The sequence below is a fragment of the Pyrus communis genome, chromosome 6 (genome assembly GCF_041283825.1).
Source record: "Pyrus communis isolate YQ-2024b chromosome 6, ASM4128382v1, whole genome shotgun sequence".
In the NCBI taxonomy this organism is placed as follows: Eukaryota; Viridiplantae; Streptophyta; class Magnoliopsida; order Rosales; family Rosaceae; genus Pyrus; species Pyrus communis.
The window spans coordinates 2,551,083-2,571,052 of NC_142570.1; the positions used below are offsets into that span (position 1 = coordinate 2,551,083).

The window sequence follows — 19,970 nt, forward strand, 5'->3', positions numbered from 1 at the left end:
AAAAAAAAACGGTTCAATTATTCAATCATTATAACCACTATGAGATGGTCCGGTAATTAGAGTTCAAGCTCGTATTTTATGCAGCACATTTTAGGTTGGACTTCTGGTATTGGTGATGAATCACACAACAGTGATCAAATGATGCTAAAATGACTCTATAAGTCTTCATAACCCCCAAAATATTATACTACCGTTGCGAAATCACTAACTAATCCTTTTTTTTATTCCATCATTGTTAGTTTGATAACGATACTCAACCACTTTCTTTTTTGGAAGGAATAATCAACTACTTTTTCCCAATTAAAAAAAGGAAAAAGCATTCATCCTTAATTGTTTTGATCATTTATCCGTTTAAGTATTTTATATTTTTTAAGCGATGTTCTTATGTAATTAATTGTACATAGCGATATTCAAACTTGACTACAACGATATTAACTCGTCAGTGTCTTATGTGATCTTCAACTTAAAACTTTTAAATTTGATTAAATGCATAAATTAGCTTTAAAGTTCAAGAGAATAAGCAAGTTAAAAACTGATGACTTGAATTATGTGTGCTTTAGATAATCTCATTTTCATCGAATAGAGAATAAACAAATTATCATTTCAATCCAATTAATCAAATTATCATGTGAATAATGTACGTGATTTTATTATTTTAAAGACGGACATGAAAAGCAGATCATCAGGCGTAAAATAAAAAAAATACTTCTGCTCATAAACGACATATCGAGCATTACCAAAGACAACACATTTTTCATAAAGCATCATACAACTCAAAACTCTCTCAAGAATTCAAGGTGATGACGCATTGTATGCATGAGGGGCTAGCCTATTACGTGGGTGCACCATTAATGGTGCGGCTCTTTGTAGTGTGAGCCCATAAGCCTCGTCCATGTTCAATTTATTAGGGGTGAGCCCATCAGCCAAGGTCCAATCAAAACCGTGGACCAGGGTCGCGGTCATTAGAGACACCATCCGCAGCCCAAGGGTCATCCCGGCGCATATTCTCCGCCCCGCCCCGAACGGTATCACCTCGAAATCATTACCCCTGACGTCCACATTGGGCTTCTCTCCACCCGGCAAGAATCGTTTGGGTCTAAACTCGAGCGGTTCAGACCATTGGGCCGGGTCGCGAGATATGGCCCATACATTGACCAAAAGAGTGGCACCCTTGGGGATGTGGAACCCATTGATTTCGCAACTCTCTGACGCCATGCGAGGTAGGGAGAGTGGGGTTGACGGGTGTAGCCGAAAGGTTTCCTTGATTACTGCTTGGAGGTAGGTCAAGTTGGGCAGGTCCGACTCGGTTACGAGTCGGTCCCGGCCCACTACTTGGTCCAGCTCTTGTTGGAGTTGGGCTAGAATCTTGGGGTGGCGAAGGAGTTCTGCTATGGCCCATTCCACCGTGCTTGATGACGTGTCAGTGCCAGCTGTGAACATGTTCTGTGTGCATCAAAATTATTATGGGTGGGTCAGTCTAATAGCTTTTTGTAGTAATTTGACTTAAGATGACGTAGACACCATTGGCCAACAAGAAAGTGTTCATTAGTTTTACACTTCATATGAACAACATTAAATGAAAAAAATTGTCTAAAAGAGACATAAAAATTCAAAATAATAATTATGAACGACAAACTTTCACTTCTTGCGCACTCATCTTTAACTAAACCGAACAAATTGATAAAGAAATGTTAAGCACAAAGATAATAAAAAAAGTGTACGAAAAGTGAAAATAATTTGAAAAAAAAAATACTTCACTTATTAAAACAAACAATACTTATTTTTCTAAAATCCTAAAAATCAAACTATACTATAAATCCTTTTGTTATCATATGCAACGGTTCAAACAAAATGATGAAGGGAGAGGGAGAGAGAGAGAGAGAGAGAGAGAGAGAGAGAGAGAGAGAGAGAGAGAGAGAGAGCGTACCAAAAGCAAAGCTTTAATCTCAGTGTCCGTGAGCTTGGCGCCCTCATCGTCAGCATCATCCTTGAGAGACAGCAACGTCGTCAGCATGTCCACGTGCTTCCCTTCGCCGCTCCTCTTGTGGTCTTCAACAATGGCGGTCAAGAAGGCATCGAACCTCTTGTGCAGCTTCTTCATCTTTCCCGCCACCCCCTGCAAGTCCAGCCACTCGAGGGCCGGGATGAAGTCGCCAATGTTGAAAACGCCAGCCAACACCATCATCTCCACCACCATGGATTTGAACTCGTCGGCCTTCTGGTCTTCGCCCCCGCTGCCGTCTCCGAAGAGCCTCCGCCCTACCATCACCCGCCCTAGGGCGTTGACTGTGCACACGTTCAGTAGCTGCCCTAAGTTCACTGGCTTTGACCCTGCACTTGCTAATCCATGTGCCAGCACACCTACTTCCTCCTATAATATTATTAAAAATATAAATAAACTAATGAAAATGATTTGAAAACTTTAAGAACAAAAAGATGTTGTAAGTGGATAGTACTTTGAGTGATTGATGCAATTATAGTATCTCGAACATCAAATTGACGGAAAATTTAAATTAGTGTAATTAAGAAATGACGTGGTGTAACATGTAAAAAATTAAAATTTTGTGGCTTATTGTGCAAACGATCTCCAAACCTTGTGGCGTAAAATATATTTAATCCTAAAATTTACGAGTCTATTTTAATTTTTATTTTATTGCAAACAATATTACTAAGGTTTAGAGATTATATATATCACTACTCCAAACTAAATTAGTAAGCAGGGTCTAGAGACAATATTACTAGGGCTTTGATTTCAAAACTCAGTGATTTGAAAAAAAAAAATTATACCTCGGTAATTCATCACCTGTACCGGTCTACCATTAATCGCACTTTTATACACTATTTTCTTATGGAAATATTTTTGTCCATCACTCTCAAGCGATAATGATGTTTCACCACCTTATTTATTGCCATCATTTGAGATCTGTACAGTGGATGGATACAAATCTTAAAATTGAATCTCATCCAACAATAATAAATATAGTATTGAGCGTAAAATGCACTAACTTTCTTACATGGAGTAACAGCTTCATAATTAAGACCACAATTAATTGTTAATTAACGACTATGAACATTGATTAATTTTTTTAATAAAAGCTTGTAACTACAAGTAATTAAGAAACGTGTAGTCAACCTAGTGATTTAATTTAAGAATAAATCAGTTTTCGATTGCTAGATAATTAATAAAACATGCATTAATGAAGTGTAGAGAAAATCAACGTAAAAAGACGACGGCCCAATTGCTTACCTGGCGAACATGTTTAAGATCATCGAGAGCCTTGCCGGAGAACAAATGGACGGAGCTGATCTTCCGTAACATCCGCCATCGTGGACCGTACGGCGCGAACACCAAATCCTGGTAGTTGTAAGCGAGATGCTTGGCGCCCGAGTTGGGTGGTCTGCTGGAGAAATTGGCGTCATGGGTCTTCAAGAACTGTGACGCCACCGAAGCAGAGGCTGCAACAACCACGTCAACGAACCCCAAGCGGAGGTGCATAAGGGGTCCATACTGACGGGCCAACGCCGCCAGAGAGTGATGGGGAACGGGGCCTAAGTGGGGCAAGTTTCCCACGACAGGCCAGGGTTTCGGCCCTGGCGGAAGAGGCAGAGCGTGGCGGCTCCCGCCGGGGGCGAAGAGCCGGTATAAGAAAAAGGCCAAGACAACGGTGAAGAATATGAGAACAAACATGGTATTAGACTGTGAGTGAAGTCAGATGTTTGCCGGTGTTGGATAAAATATATAAGAGGAGGAGGGGTGGCTGGGGTGTGTGCGTAGGAGGTTGGGAACGTGTTTGATTTGTTGGGGCGGGTTAGGTTGAATTTTCAATTTAATTTTATCTATTTTATTTTTGTTTTGGGGTGGAACTTATGAATGGTAGACGCAGATTTTTTGAAGGTTGGATATTAAGAAGATGAGATGAGAAGGTTGGATACTTTAATTTTGCTTTTGACTATGAATATGCAATGGCCTCAAGTGTTTATTTTATGTTTAATATTTGCTTTTTTTTATGCTAATGTGACTGAGATGGGCTCGTTTATTTTTGTCATTTCTTTGAATGTGGATCCTCTCCACTCCAGGTCTGGAGTTTATGGATAAAAATTTCCGGCATTTAGTTTATGTGAAAGAGAAATCGGAGTTTTGGCTTGTTTGAGGTGGATCAGCGAGAATAAGTTAGTAGGAACTATCATATTCAATTTGAGTTATCCATATTACTTGATCCTTGAGTTTCGAAAAGTGAAATCCGGAATGGATTTTTGTTCATTTCTTTTGGAGGGAGGAAGAAGGGCTAAATAAACTTTTATATCTTGTGAATTTTAAGGATCTAGAGTTGGAAAATTTGTTTTATATGATCATCACGCATTCACTTATTTTTAATTATTATAGTTCAAATGTCATATTTTGGTGGATTTAAAAAAACAATGTACTATTTCTTGAGCGTGAAGTAAACGATTACTAAATAAATACATGTACGTTTTAACATTACACTAGTAACTTTTTTTTTTTTTTTGTGTTACCTTGTTAATTACATCTTTAATCACGTTGTTAAGAAAGTTGATAGTTTCGTTAAAAATAGTATTGAATTATCTTTTATTCAATGAAATTATTTTCGACACTTTAACAAACACACTACGATAGTTAACTTAACTAACCCGCTTGAGCTTGCAAATTAGCTCATATTGCATATCAGCTGGTTTACAATTACCCACGTAGACAACCCTTCATTACGCCTACCATAAAGATCTGGGAATTTATGAAAAGAAAGATCTTTTCTCTTCAATTTTCTGGTAAAGTTGCTTCTGCTGTAATCCTAGCAGCTATTACCCAATTGTGCTTTGGTAATTTTACATTTGGAACTACAGGCGGTGGCAAAAGGAATTACAGTAATTACGCCCAACAACTTAACCGGAGCAATTATTCCCACATACCCAGGGAGCTCATGAACAACCTACTAGGGAAGAGCAGAACCGTCCTAGCGTGATTGAGCCCAGGTCCTTCCATTTACCTTTTCTTCTTGTGGCTTTATTGTCATTTCCACCTGTTTCAACCGTCTGTGTGGGAAAGAAAATTGTGGAAGATTATCTCGGTCACGAACTACATCCTACGAACTTTGGTCTTTTGCTTGTATGAGTGTGTGACTAAGTCTTCTCCAAGAACGTTCAACTTGTGGGAACATGGGGTCAAACTTGTGGGACAGGCTTTAGTTAACAGAACTTTAAATAAATGGGGAATTCGTAATATACTTCGTGCTGCTTGGAAGGATTTAAGGGATATCGACATCAAATGGATCCGGGAAAATCTGTTTATTATCACTGTGCCGGAAGAAATTTTTAGTTGTGACGAAAACACAAGTGGTACACCTCGTGTTTTAATAGGAATGGTAAGAAATTTTATTTTTTAAATTATTAATTTTTTAACACACATATCTCACTATTTATTTAATGACACGTAATGTATCATCCTGTGTACCGATCACACTGAAAAATCTGTCAGGTGCCAGTACGGAAACACAGATATTTAATCAAGTCCCGTGGGCAGTTATGAAGCAACACTTCTCAATACAGAGGTGGCCACCGGTTCTAGCTTTGGTGGGTCCAGATACACAGGGTGCCGTTAAACTTGTTCAGAACCTAATGCCAGGAGGCTTGCTGCACCAAATTGGAGAGTTGTTGGAGACAGAAAATCCAGCGATTGCACGCGGTTTTCTTCGAGTCAGAGTTGTAGTGAATACCATGAATCCATTAACCACAGGTTGTTGGCCATCTAGAGAAGATACCGAAGAGACTTGGGTTGAGTTCCGGTATGAACGACTCCAAGATTTTTGTTACAGATGCGGAAGAATTGACCATGCGAAGACAGAATGTTCTTTGGAACCAACGCAAGGGGGTGCTGCGAGGTACGGAGATTGGACTCGCACGGCACCAATTACAGAAATGGTGGAACCTCAGAGATACTTAACTGTCAGTTCGGATACTAGACGACGGGCTGGGACATGAAGACGTGAAGTTTCGATTCCTATACAACGATATGAACAGCGACATGATGGCCAGGAGGATAGGGATCAGGGTAGTGAGAGGGTGCAGCCCCCTAATATTGAGACCGGTAGTAGGACTACAAATAAAAAACGATGGCGAAGACTGGAGAAAAGAACGGATGACATGCTGCTAAACCCGGGACACTGGATTCCGACTGAAAGCTCCTCACAGATGCAGCATCAGGTTGAGCAGGGATTGGGTTCATTGGATTCCACGAGTACTCATTCTATGGACATTCATCCAAATTTACCTCGAGGTACGTCAGTAAGGATTGAGGAGATTCTGGACGAGGCTGTTATAGCTCACCAGCAATTCCAACAGGGAGGTCGATTCCCATTTAGTGGGAATCAGGGGGCAGTTCTTCTAAACGGGGTGCTGAGTCATCAGACGTGGCCACAGGATCGGCTCAATCCCTGAAGAAGAAAAGTAGGGCTATTGAACTGTCGGCAAATGTAATGGAGAGAAAGAGGAGAACGGCGAATCAACTCAGGAAAATGAGTATTCGAGAGCGATGTTTAATGATGGAACGGGCGATATATGCAGAGGAGGAATTGCAGGAACTTCCAATTGAGTATCAAGATATGTGGGACTGTCTGGAGGCACTATCGGAGAAGGAAATGCAGGATAAACATAGGTGAGATGAGGGCGGTGGCGGTGGCGGTGGATTGAGTTTGTGGTGGGATGATTTGTGGAGGTGGACACGGTGGACTCTTCGAGACATTTAATTGATGCACACTGTAGGATTGTGGATTCAAATTGGGCGTTCAGATTCACAGGGGTGCATGGTACTCCTTATCACGCAAAAAAGACGGCTTTTTGGCAGCAAATGAACAACGACTTTTATCCGACCACCATACCGTGGATTTGTGGAGGTGATTTCAATGATTTTTTATGCGATTGGGAGAAGTCGGGGGAAGTGGTGATAAGACATAATTGGGAGAGATATCTGGGAGACTTTATGAATAATATGGAGTTGTTAGACTTGGAGTTTCATGGGCCCAAATTTACTCGGCGGGGACATCGCAATGGTCATCTTGTGGAGGCTCGATTAGACCGTGATTTAGTCAACCAGAAGTGGCTCGAGATGTGGCCTAACACCTATGTCTCTCATGCTACCGTGCTGGGCTCGGATCATAATCCTCTAATTGTCCAAGGTGAGCCACAATGTAGTAAAGGCAAACGGTTATTTCGCTTTGAAGCATATTGGTCCAATGAGGTGGACTGTCAGAATATTGTGAGAAGCTGTTGGGAGATGCCTTGTTTAGGTGACAGTCTGTCCAGATGGAATAAAAGGGTGAATGATTGCCGTTCTAAGTTAATTGCCGGGGGCAACAAATTGAGTCAAAATTGGAACATCATGGGCAATTGCAAGAGGATTGGGACATGAATCAGAAGCAAATTGAGGATTTGTCTGTGGAGGTTGATGCATTGTGGCGGCAGGAGGAAAGCTACTGGCAACAGCAAGCCAGAGTAAAATGGCTCCAGGAAGGTGATGCAAACACCAAAGTTTTCCACCAATCCACCTTACAGCGGCGAAGAAGAAATAAGGTGATCAAAATTAAAGATGAACAGGGGCAGTGGCTTGAGAGTCCTCAACGGGTAGCAAAAGCCATTGATACGCTTTGTCAAACTTTTTACATCCGTGGGAGCACGTGAGTGGGGCACAGTTTTAGATTACATTCAGCCTAAAGTGACAGATGATATGAATGCATCCCTTCTTGCACAGGTTTCGGCTGAGGAGATTCAGGTGGCTGCTTTTCAAATGGGGAGACTCAAGGCTCCTAGACCTGATGGTTTCTAGGGCTATTTTATCAATCTTTTTGGGATCATCTTATGATTGAAGTCAATGGGTTGATTGAGGACCTTATGATGGGACATCTCATTCCTAACCGTATTAATTCCACGCATGTGGTGCTTATTCCGAAAGTTCCAAACCCAAAAGCTATATGCTATCTCATCCACTTGGTCTGTAAATTCTCCATATGCAAGCATCCGCCAGATAGCAATAATTTTTTGCTCAGGAAGGAGACCCATAACACCAAAAGCATCATTCTGTTGCACAAAGTAAGAATCATGGTTACAAACAGCAATCATGATTTTGTTGAACAAATGTCGTTCCATTCTAAAACGACGTCTAAATTACGTATCAGGGAATGCACTGTTATGGACAAAATAATCGTCCAAGAGATTTATACCTTGTCGTTGCCTACTTCTATCAAGGTTTGCGAAACGGCTGAGCCTGCAAATCTGAGCCACAGCTTGGATGACTCAATGGGAATTTGAGGCTCTGGCGATTCTTGCTTCATCATCTCCCATTCTACGCTCCTCATCCTCTTCCATCTCATTTTGGGCCACTTGGAGATTGAACATTCCTTCTTATTGGTTAAACAATTATTCCTCTTGCTGATCGATTTTCCACATCATCCTTGAAGAATAAGACATTGTAAGAAGGAAACAAAAACTATGAATAATGATAGAGATCTTAAGAAAATTGGTGTGAGATTTCTGAGGATGGATGGTGGATTATTTGAAGGATTTAGAAAGGATTAGGTTGTAGATAATGTCAAGTGGCATGTCGTCATTCATTAAAAATTTGATCGAAATCTATCATCAAAGATTGTAAACAGATCGTGACACGTGGCGCGACGTAATTGGTTAAAAATCTTATAGGAAATCTATCATCAACGATTCTGAAAAGATAACGACACGTGGTACGACGGTATTGGATAAAAATCTTATCGAAATCCATCACCAATAATTGTCCTTTCAGATAATGACATGTGGCTCAACAATAATGATTAAAAATCTTATCCGAAATTACAAATAAAATTATTTTGTATTATTTTATAAATAAATAAAAATACTAATATTTTATTATCTATTACCAGAACTATTTAATGCAGGAATGAAGACGTAAAATACAGTTACTGTTCATTAAAGATAATTACTGTTTGTTAAGTGGATTAAATATTAAATAACCTTAGATAGTCTTTGCAACGGTGAAGTTGCTCTAATAGAACTTTTCAGCTCATACATGGTACTTATAATCAAGAGAAGCTGGTTTACGATCACCCACGTCAAAGAATAGCTCAGTCATGGTGTGCGTTCTTTAGGGGCTCTACGTAACTAAACGATCGGACTGATGTCCCTGCAGGGATGCCTACAATGACAGCGTACTTACAAACATAGTACAAAAGATTCAGAAAGCTACTTTTACAGGACAAAAGATCTCTTTCCCATGTTTGGAAGTGTGGTTACAGGCTGAACACGTAGATATGGAACATGTGGCTTCAACTACAATGTCCCAATGCAACTACATTTGAATTTGCTAAACTTTGGATCACGTTCACGTTGTTCGAAGACAATTTATTTATTTCAAAAGAAAAATAATGATTGGGACTTTAAAATTTAAAATTTTAATAAAAAATTATGTAAAATTTTTATTTAATAGTTAGAACAAAGCTTAATCTAAATCAGTTCAATCAATATAGTCCAACCAAAATACCCTAATGAATTTCCATACCTGACAATTTTTAATTCTTTCAGTTTTTTTTTTTTTACAAAAACAAACGATATTATCTACACTAAGAAAAGGGAGTGGATTTAACCATACAATGAGTTAGCAATATTGTGATTCAAATTTACCTTTATGACGAGAATCGAACCTAAAACCTCTTACCTATAAGTGCAAAAGAATATTACTAAATCGTAATACTATACTAAATCGTAATACTATATCACTTCTATCTTTAGTTTTCCGTAAGTTAGTCTTCCATTTTTGCTACTGCAGAAATCAGCACCATCTTCCACACAAAGGCCAAAAGGCCAAAAGACCAACCCGACTCATATCAAACCCTTATTTTATATTTAAAAGCATAGAATATGATATGAGGGTAAAAAAAAGATTCAATCATATTATACAATTGTTGCTTGCTACCTGGCATCTCATGAATGGCAAAGGCCAACGTCATTAGATTATGGGATGTGAATTCACACACTCATTTTTACTTCTCCCACATCATTTTAGTTTTCGGCCGTCGGATCGGATGAATTGAAGAATATCAACGGACATAAATTAATAAAGGTGTGTGAGAAGTAAAAGGGGTGTGTGGATAGCACACCCCTAGATTATTAGGTTTCCCTTATTAACCCACTAACATAAAAAATATATAATATATATGTATAAATTCAATACAAAAATTTCATCCAACATGCCCTAACCAAAGTCAATGTGAAGCATGCAACATTTGGTCAACGTTTAATACTAATAAGCTGGATTTTGATCCCTAAAACAACGAGGTTTCAAAATATAAACTCGGGTTCGAAACTTGAAAATTCTTATGATCTTGAACCAATACACCCTGCCTCACTAATTTGGTATTTGTTTATTCAGAATTCAGTAGATTATAATGAACGAACTTTACTTAACCTTAGATTAGACCTATCTACATCTTTTGATTGTGGATCATATGAATTGGTGAAGAAGATCAATGTAATCTTGTTGTACATGTCAGAGTTTTGGAGGATGTACTAGAAAGCAACTTATATAAAATGAGTTCATTTTATCGTAACTTATCACATTATGGTTCTGTTTGGTTGCTACATTCGATCAATTTTTTTTCGTCTCGTGCATTAACCAATTGGTCCTTTCATATTCCAGTATTCTTTAAACAATCAATTTTGTTTTTACTTTGATCTGCATTTATAACTGTGAACTATGATGAGTATAGCTTTTTTTTCTTAGTAAACGGATGAATATAGCTTGTGTAACTTAAAAAGTTAAGAGATTGATTGGTTTTTTTTCTTTGGTTAAGACGTGTGCTTTTATTTCATGCATATATACATTGCCCTCAGTTTTTTTTCTTTTCTTTTTTTTATTTTTAAAAACAAGTTAGAAATAGTCATACTATTTCTGAAACTGAACCACAATAACCTACACTATTTCTGTAACTACAACAAAATTACGCACTATTTCTGTAAACTGAACCAAAATAACTCACACTATTTCTGAAACTGAACCAAAATAACCCATATTAATTCTAAAACTACAGCAAAATTACGCACTATTTCTGAAACTGAACCAAAATAACTCACAAATTTGAAATTACTGCAAAATAACTCATACTATTTCTGGAATTATAGCAAAATACCTCACATTATTTTTGAAATTGAACCAAAATAACCTACACTATTTATGAAATGGAATAATGTGACATCCCGTCCCGGAAATATCGAAACGCACGTGTGAAATTACAATTTTACCCCTAGTTTGTTTTCGTTATGTTTTTGGTTGTTGGTGTGGTGTGGCATGTGCTAGGCCACACACACACACACTGTCACACTCTCCCTCTCCCTCAGTCATTTTCCCTGTCTCTCTCTTTCTCTCTCTCCCCCGAGTCCCCTATCCTTCTTCTTCTTCCTTCGACGTACGGACAAACAGACAAACCACCAAATCCTCACAGATCGAGGAAACCAAGGACACATTCGAACTCGTGAAGCTCGTGCGAGCACAACCGTACCACTTGCAGGTGAGAAATACATCGTTTTCACGTCGTTTCGAGGTAATCCGAATTGTGCACTGTTCATGCAAACTTAATCTAGCGTGTTTTTGGGATTTCTAAGCTCGTAGGTAGCTTGGTGGTGTCACGAGGAGCCTGGGAGTGTTACGTTGGAAGTATTTTGACGTCGGAGAAGCTTGGTTCGAAGTTGGCCGAGTTTTGAGTTTTGAGACAGGTATGATCGCGTGGTTTTTAGCTTTTAAAAGTAGTCTAACGTGATTCTACTAGTCTAGGGCTTTAATTTGGTTCAAGAATCAGGAGAAATGGTTGAGAAACGAGTGAGAAAACAAAGTTTGAAGTTTTTCCAGTTTTTCGGCGTCGGCGACGTCGCCGGAGGCTCGCCGGAGAAGGTGAAGGAATATTCCGTCAAATCTGACGGAATATTCCTGACGTCGTTGACGGAATCCGTTAGAAATAACGAAATATTCCTCACGGCGTCAGTTGACGCCGTCCGTGTGCGCCGCACGTGCCTGCGCGTGGCCGGCGCGTGCGGCGGAGGAAATTTTTTCTAAAAATATGGTTGTGATCCTGAGGTTGTGTAGAGCACGTTGGTATATTCATTTGTCCATTTGGAGCAATGTATGAGAAGTTATTACGAGAAGTTGGTTATGTGCTTTAAAGTTAACGTTTTTATAGTTATTTCGCATATAGGTGACACGTACCCCGAGGACGAGCGTTCGCACTCGAGGCAGGGGGGCTACGACCCTTCCACTTATCAGTGAGTGGGCTTTTGTTTTCCGTATATACCTATATACATTTATATTCCCAGAAATTGATTAAAGGGTTATTTATGTTATGCCATGCACCATATTATTAATGTTATGCATCATCTCATGCATTAGTAGTGGCATACATTTTTATATGCGTATTGGGTGTCGTGGACGCACAGGTAAGTGCCAAGTAAGAGGTATGCATGTTTACATTTCAGTAGTGGGTTGAGATGATTAGAGAGCTCATAACCTGCACCCCCGGTGTTAGTGCTCCCGCCCAGAGTAGGGCACAGTCCTTCACGTGATGTTCACCTCCTGCACCACACGCTCAGCTTGGATCCAAGTTAGGTGCACAGTCCTGTCGTACAGACCACTTTAGGTGGTTCCGACTCGTAGGTGACCCGCGATTATTCGCACAGTCTTCACGTGATCGTAGCACTAGAGCGTATATATATATTACACCCAGGCCTGTTGTACAGACCATTTTAGGTGGTTCCGACTCGTGGGCAGGTTCAGTTGTTGAGTTTGAGATTTGAGCTCTATATGCAGCCGTACAGGTCACGTTAGGTGACTCTGGCTGCCAGATGTTATCCTATTGATGTGATGTATACCTGAGCACTTGCATTTCAGTATGAGGTTCTGACATAGCATATTCTTGAGCATGATTGGCATACCCTTGAGCATGTTTGGCATATTTACACATACGTATATATGTTTATTTTCTGGGAAGTATACAGGTTTTACGGCGAGGGGTTAGAATATATTTTGCTAAATGGTTTTCAAAGAGATTTGTTTTTGCCCACTCACGCTTTTGTTTTGCGCCCCTCCAGGTTCTAGTTGCTTAGCGGTTTCGGTGGTCTCCCAGAGGGCTTTTCCGGCGTTTCTGACAGACACTCACCATTGTAGGGTCACCTTCGGGTGTACTTATGTTGTAACGTTTCTTTTGGACTGCTGTAGACCTGCTCTGATTTGTGTTTCACTTACGCTAGCACTTGTTCTAGGACTTTGTATGCTAGTTTTTAAATTATTCGTACTTTTGCATTACTACCTTATTAGCTTCCGCACGTGCACATGGCTACATCACCTTCGTGTGACGGCCAGCACGCTCCGATCTCGGTCGGGGTGTGTCAAATAAAATAAACAGTATTTTTGAAACTATAGCAAAATAACCAACACTATTTCTGAAACTAAACCAAAATAACTCACATTATTTCTGGAACTATAATAATGATAGTACAATGTTCAATTTAAAAAATAGTCATTGTTCAGTTCTACAAAAAGTCAATGTTTAGTTCTAGAAATAGTGGTAATGTCAGTGCTAAGTTCTAAAAACAGTGGTAATGTTCAGTTCTATAAATAATGTTCATTTTGAAGGTTTTATATTTTGGAAACTTTTCATGTGTTTATAATTGATAACTTTATTTACTTATAGAAATATTTTAACTATTTGTTTTTTTTTTCTTGAAGAATTTCAAAGTGTCAATTTTGTATAGTTAACCTAAGAAAAAATAAACATAATTATTCAAGATGATTAAATGGATAATCAACATCACATCTCCCCCACTTGGCCTCTTCCAGAATTTATTTGCGCCGAAAAAAAAAAATATATATATATATTGAAAGAGAAATAAAATGGAAAAAGGAATCGGAAATAGAGCCAACCATTAACAAGCATCAAATTTGTTGATGCTTTATACTCATGAGGCTTTAATTTTTGTCTTTACCATCTTGTATTTTGTCTTTTTCATTAACTTTCAAGCCTTTTACATTAAATAAAGTTATTAACTTATTAGATGGTTTTTTGTTAAAACAAACTTAAGCCAAGTCTTTTTCATTAAAGCTCCCTTCTTTTAATTGGTTATGAGGCTTCAACTACGACGTCTCAATGGAATTGTCTCTCGTTCCAAGGCATAATTTGTGTTCATGCGTTTTATATTTGTTTGGAGTTTGTTCGACTTAGTTTGATAAAGTTTTATTGAATCATCGTGTAGAGAGTTTGCGCTAAGATTTAACAAACCCATTAAGTTAGGTATTTAGGATGGTCGTATCAATCCTATAAAACAATTTTGGTTGTAATCATGGTAGCTGCGTTAAAGTAGACATGGGTATCAATGTACAAGCCCACAATAAATAGATGATGAACCCAAACAAGAAATCCAAGAACACCTGTAATGATCAAATGCTACACTTATCACATATTACATATCTTATTTGTATCATTTCTCTAATAAAAATGGAGCCCACCAACACATCTAGGGAATAAAGTTTTAAAATTTAAGCCAGAAAATTTTAAAAAATAAACCATAAACTGTTTTTCTCCTCCAACCCTTTGTGGCTTAAATTTTTTGCCCATGATGATTAAATAATGATTTTAGCCTAACTTTTTGTTTTTAGTAACTTTTTTTAAAAAATAAAATTTATGTAGATTATCTTAATTTATTTTTATGAACATTTTAGTCTAAAAATATTTAAATTCCAATAGGTAATTAAAAATCATACAAATACATAGGTATTTATAAAGTTTTAAGTTAAATTTGATTTAAATTATTTTCTTAAATTATTTTTAACGTTAGATTTAATTTTGGACCATCAAATCTTTTTTTTACTATTAGATTTGATCTTATTTGATCACAGTCGTTAGATTATAAGTAAAAAACAAAAAAATGTTTGAAATATGACAGTTTGGTAGGTCCAAAATAATTTAAGTCAGACTTAAATCCTAGAGGAAATCAAGTCTAGAGATATATTTTCTCCTTAGGACTTTTTTTAGCCCATAATTGGAGATTTTTTTTGTGGGGGGGGGGGGGGGTGGGGGGGGGTGGCACAACCAAAATCATGCTGGCCATCACGTCACATCCCAGCCCCGATCCCACCACATCCCGGGCTCAACTTCACCATAGCACGATTGACACACCCCGACCGAGATCAGGGCGTGCTGGCCGTCACACGAAGGTGACGTAACCATGTGCGCGTGCGGAAGCTAATTAAGAAGGTAATATAAAAGTACGAATAATTAAAAACCTAATAACATACAAAGTACTAGTGTATGTGAGACACAATTCAGAGCAAGTCTACAACAGTCCAAAAGGAAAAGATACGACATATGTACACCCGAAGGTGACCCTACAATGGTGAGTGTCTGTCAGAAATTGCCGGGACGCCCTCTGGGGAAAACCACCGAACCTTCTAGACCACTAGAACCTGGAGGGGCGCAAAAACAAAAGCGTGAGTGGGCAAAAACAAAGTTCTTTGAAAACTCTTTAGCAAAAAATGTTCTAACCCCTCGCCGTAAAACCTGTATACTTCCCAGAAAATGAACATATATACGTATGTATAGATATGTCAATCATGCTCCACATATGCCATTCATGCTCACAATATGCCATTCATGCTTTGTAATATGCCATTCATGCTTGAGAATATGCCATTACAGAATATCATAATCAATTATAAATGCTCAAGCGTAATTCACATCGAATATATATAATCTGGCAGCCGGGAGTCACCTAACGTGACCTGTACGGCTGCATATAGAGCTTCAATCTCAACTCAATATCTGAATCTGCACACGAGTCGGAACCACCTAACGTGGTCTGTACGACAAGACTGGGTGTAATATATACGCTCTAGTGCTACGATCACGTGAAGACTGTGCGAATAATCGCGGGTCACCTACGAGTCGGAACCACCTAATGTGGTCTGTACGACAAGGCTTGCACCTAACTTGGATCCAAGGCGAGCGTGTGGTGCTGGTGAACATCACGTGAAGGACTGTGCCCTGGCCCTGGGCGGGAGCACTAACACCGGGGGTGCAGATTATGAGCTCTCTAAGCATTTCAAACTACTATTGCATAATAAACAGGAATGCATAACCACATAAATACCGCTTACCTGGCACTTACCTGTGCGTCCACAGCACCAAATACACATTTATATATGTATGCCAACTACCAACGCACGTGATGATGCGTAAACAATATTCAAATGATGCATGGCATAAAACATATAACCTTTTCTATTTAATTTCTGGGAATTAATATGTATATAGGTATATACGGAAAACAAAAGCCCACTCACTGATAATTAGAAGGGTCGTAGCCCCCCTGCCTCGAGTGTGTACGCTCGTCTTCGGAAAACGAATCACCTATACGCGACAAAGTTACGAAAACATTAATTTAAAAGCACCTAAGCAACTTCTCGTAATAACTTCTCATACATTGCTCAATTTGGACAATTGAATATACCAACGTGACCTACACAACCTCAGGATCACACCCATATTTTTAGAAAAAAATTTTGGACCACGCACGCGCCCCCACGCGCCTGACCCCGCACGGACCTACGCGCCCCCACGCGCGGCCCACGTGCACTGCACACTGACGGCGTCAGTTGACGCCGTCAGGAATATTCCGTTAACTGACGGAATATTCCGTCAAATCTAACCGGATTCTGTCACTGCCGTTAGGAATATTCCGTTAGACTTAACGGAATATTCCTCTTTCTTCTCCGGCGAACCTCCGGCGCCGGCGACGGCGCCGGAAAACTGGGTAATTTTCAAACCTTGTTTTCTCCTTCGTTTTTCAACCAAATTTCACGTTCTTTATACCAAAATGAAGCCTAGGACTAGTAGAACAACGTTAGACTAATTTTAAGGCCTAAAAATTGCTAGATCATACCTGTCTTCAACTTCAAGAATCGGCCAACTTCGTACAGGACGATCCCGACGTCCAAATTCACCCAACGAACCACTCCGAGGCTCCTTGGGACCTCACAAACACATCTACAAGCTTAGAATCTCCTAAAACAAGCTAGATTAGGTTTGCATGAACAGTGCAATAATCGGACCTCGTTGAAACGACGTGAAAACAACGATATCCTTACCTGAAAATGGCACCTTTGAACTCCTCTCAGCTCCACGAACACGATGGTGGTCTTGGTTTCTTGTTTGGTGAAGATTTGATTAGGTTTGTATGTGTGTCCGTGTGTAGAGGAAGAAGAAGAAGGTGAACTCGGGGAGGAAGAGAGAGAGAGAGAGAGAGACTGAGAGAAGAGACAGAGAGACAAAGAGTGAGGGAATGAGGGAGAGAATCCCGGGAGAAAAGAGAGTGTATGAGTGTGTGTGGTCCCACCACATCACACAACACAAAACTAATCGTACACGAACGAACTAGGGGTAATAACGTAAATTTAAATGTACGTTTCTTTAGTTTCGGGACGGGATGTTACAACCTACCCTCCTTAATAGAATTTCGTCCCGAAATTCAAAACAACCTCAATACACCCCTAATAGTCAAAGAATAATCTAGGATACAAATCCCTCATTCGTTCTTCTGTCTCCCATGTAGCTTCTTCAACCGAGTGACTCCTCCACAAAACTTTCACCAAATTCACCGTCTTGTTCCTCAGAACCTTTTCTTTCCAATCTAAGATCGTTAACGGTTCCTCGTCGTACGTCAAATCTGGATTTATCTCTAACGGTTGAGGAGGTATCACATGCAACGGATCGGCAACATAGTGTCGAAGCATAGACACGTGAAAAACGTTATGCACTTTAGCCAACTCCGGAGGCAACTCCAACCTGTAAGCTACCTCACCAACTCTTTCTGTAACTATGTACGGTCCGATATACCTGGGACTCAACTTCCCTTTCTTTCCAAACCGCACAACACCTCTCCACGGTGAAAGCTTCAGAAATACCCAATCTCCGACCTCATACGTTCTGTCCGTAGCATGCCGATCTGCTAAACTTTTCTGTCTGTCCTGAGCTGCTTTCAGGTTAGACCTAATTACCTGAACATTTTGAGTCGTCTCCTCGACAATCTCCGGACCTACCAAGACTCTCTCGCCAACCTCTGACCAACATAACGGAGTGCGACAAGATCTACCATACAAGGCTTCAAATGGCGTCATGCCAATGCTCGAATGGAAACTGTTGTTGTAAGCAAATTCCATCAAATCTAACCGCTGGTGCCAAGCATCACTGAACTGTAACACTGATGCTCGCAGCATATCCTCCAAGGTCTGAATAGTTCTCTCTGACTGTCCGTCTGTCTGTGGATGATATGCTGTACTGTATAGTAGTCTCGTACCCAAAGCTTCCTGAAAAGCTACCCAAAACTTCGATGTAAATCGTGGATCACGATCCGAGACAATACTTACAGGGACACCATGGTACTTCACAACCTTTGAGATAAACAACTCTGCTAACCGGCTCAAAGAGTACTTCTCTCTCACTGGAATGAAATGTGCCGATTTAGTGAGCCGATCAACGATCACCCAAATGCCATCAAAGCCATTATGTGTACGCGGCAACTTGTACACAAAATCCATAGTGATATTTTCCCACTTCCACTCTGGAACGGGAAGCGGCTGTAACAATCCAAACGGCTTCTTTCTTTCTGCTTTAACCTGCTGACAAACAGCACAACTGCTCACATACTCAGCTATCTCCCTTTTTATACCCGGCCAATAGTAAAATGGTCGAATGGTATGATACATTTTAGTTGCCCCTGGGTGCATGGCGTAAGCCGAGATATGTGCTTCATCGAGAATTTCCTTCTTCAATTCCTCATTACTAGGCACGAACATTCTACCTTCTAACATCAACATGCCATCAGAATCACGAACTCTGAGATCTCGCCTCCTTCCTTGATCTCGAGCTCGAATTAGTTCTTGAATCTGTTCATCAGCTACCTGAGCTTCAAGCACCCGATCAACCAAGATTGGTCTAACTTGAAAATTAGCAAGCAATGCCACTTCTCGATCTTCTGCTTCTAACCTTACTCCCGTAGCACGCAAGTCCACCAAAAGAGGAATACGACTAGCGTACAGCGCATTGATACGACCATGTGACTTCCTGCTAAGTGCATCGGCTACTACGTTCGCACGACCAGGGTGATAATCAATCGTGCAATCGTAATCGCTGAGCAACTCTAACCACCTCCTTTGACGAAGATTAAGTTCCTTCTGGGTGAAGAGATACTGAAGACTCTTGTGATCTGTGAAGATCCTACACTTCTCTCCGTAAAGATAATGTCTCCACAACTTCAACGCAAAGATGATAGCAGCCAACTCCAAATCATGTGTAGGGTAATTCATCTCATGGGTTTTCAACTGCCGCGAAGCATAAGCAATCACCCTACCATGCTGCATCAATACACATCCCAGACCATTCAAGGAAGCATCGCTATAAACCTCGAAATCACCACTATCGTCCGGGAGTGCCAAAACAGGTGCATGAGTGAGACAATGCTTCAACTGCTGGAAACTTTGCTCACACTTATCATTCCACTCAAACTTAACATCTTTCCTTGTTAACCTCGTCAGTGGCAAGGCAATTACCGAAAAATCCTTAACGAATCTCCGATAATATCCCGCCAAACCAATGAAACTTCTCACTTCAGTGACGGTTCGTGGTTGCTCCCAACTCTCCACAGCTGCAACCTTCTGAGTATCAACCAGAATACCTTGAGCAGAAATGATGTGCCCCAAAAACGCGACTTGATCTAACCAGAACTGGCACTTACTAAACTTAGCATACAATTGGTGTTCTCTCAACCTTTTCAACACCAAAGTAAGATGTCGGACATGTTCCGCTTTGGACTTAGAATACACCAGAATATCGTCAATGAAGACAATGACAAATCTATCCAGGTAAGGCTGAAATACC

The 19,970-nt window shown here is 39.9% G+C and overlaps 1 protein-coding gene across 1 annotated transcript; it reads right to left on the reverse strand.

The window, feature by feature from the left end:
* Window positions 1-629: 629 nt before the first annotated feature.
* Window positions 630-3,860, reverse strand: LOC137710894 (flavonoid 3'-monooxygenase-like). Its single transcript, XM_068450051.2, has 3 exons — window positions 3,248-3,860; window positions 1,928-2,371; window positions 630-1,443 (listed from the first exon to the last, which is right to left on the reverse strand). The coding sequence occupies exons 1-3, from the start codon at window positions 3,686-3,688 to the stop codon at window positions 793-795; spliced, it is 1,536 nt and encodes a 511-aa protein (XP_068306152.2). The 5' UTR covers window positions 3,689-3,860; the 3' UTR covers window positions 630-792.
* Between the last annotated feature and the right edge of the window lie 16,110 nt (window positions 3,861-19,970).

Bases quoted from the DNA above. Each gene is read 5' to 3' on its own strand.
- LOC137710894 (XM_068450051.2), bottom strand. From the start codon at position 3,688: ATGTTTGTTCTCATATTCTTCACCGTTGTCTTGGCCTTTTTCTTATAC. The intron at 2,372-3,247 runs GTAAGCAATTGG...ATAATATTATAG, and splicing joins ATCTTAAACATGTTCGCCAG to GAGGAAGTAGGTGTGCTGGC. The intron at 1,444-1,927 runs GTACGCTCTCTC...TGATGCACACAG, and splicing joins AGATTAAAGCTTTGCTTTTG to AACATGTTCACAGCTGGCAC.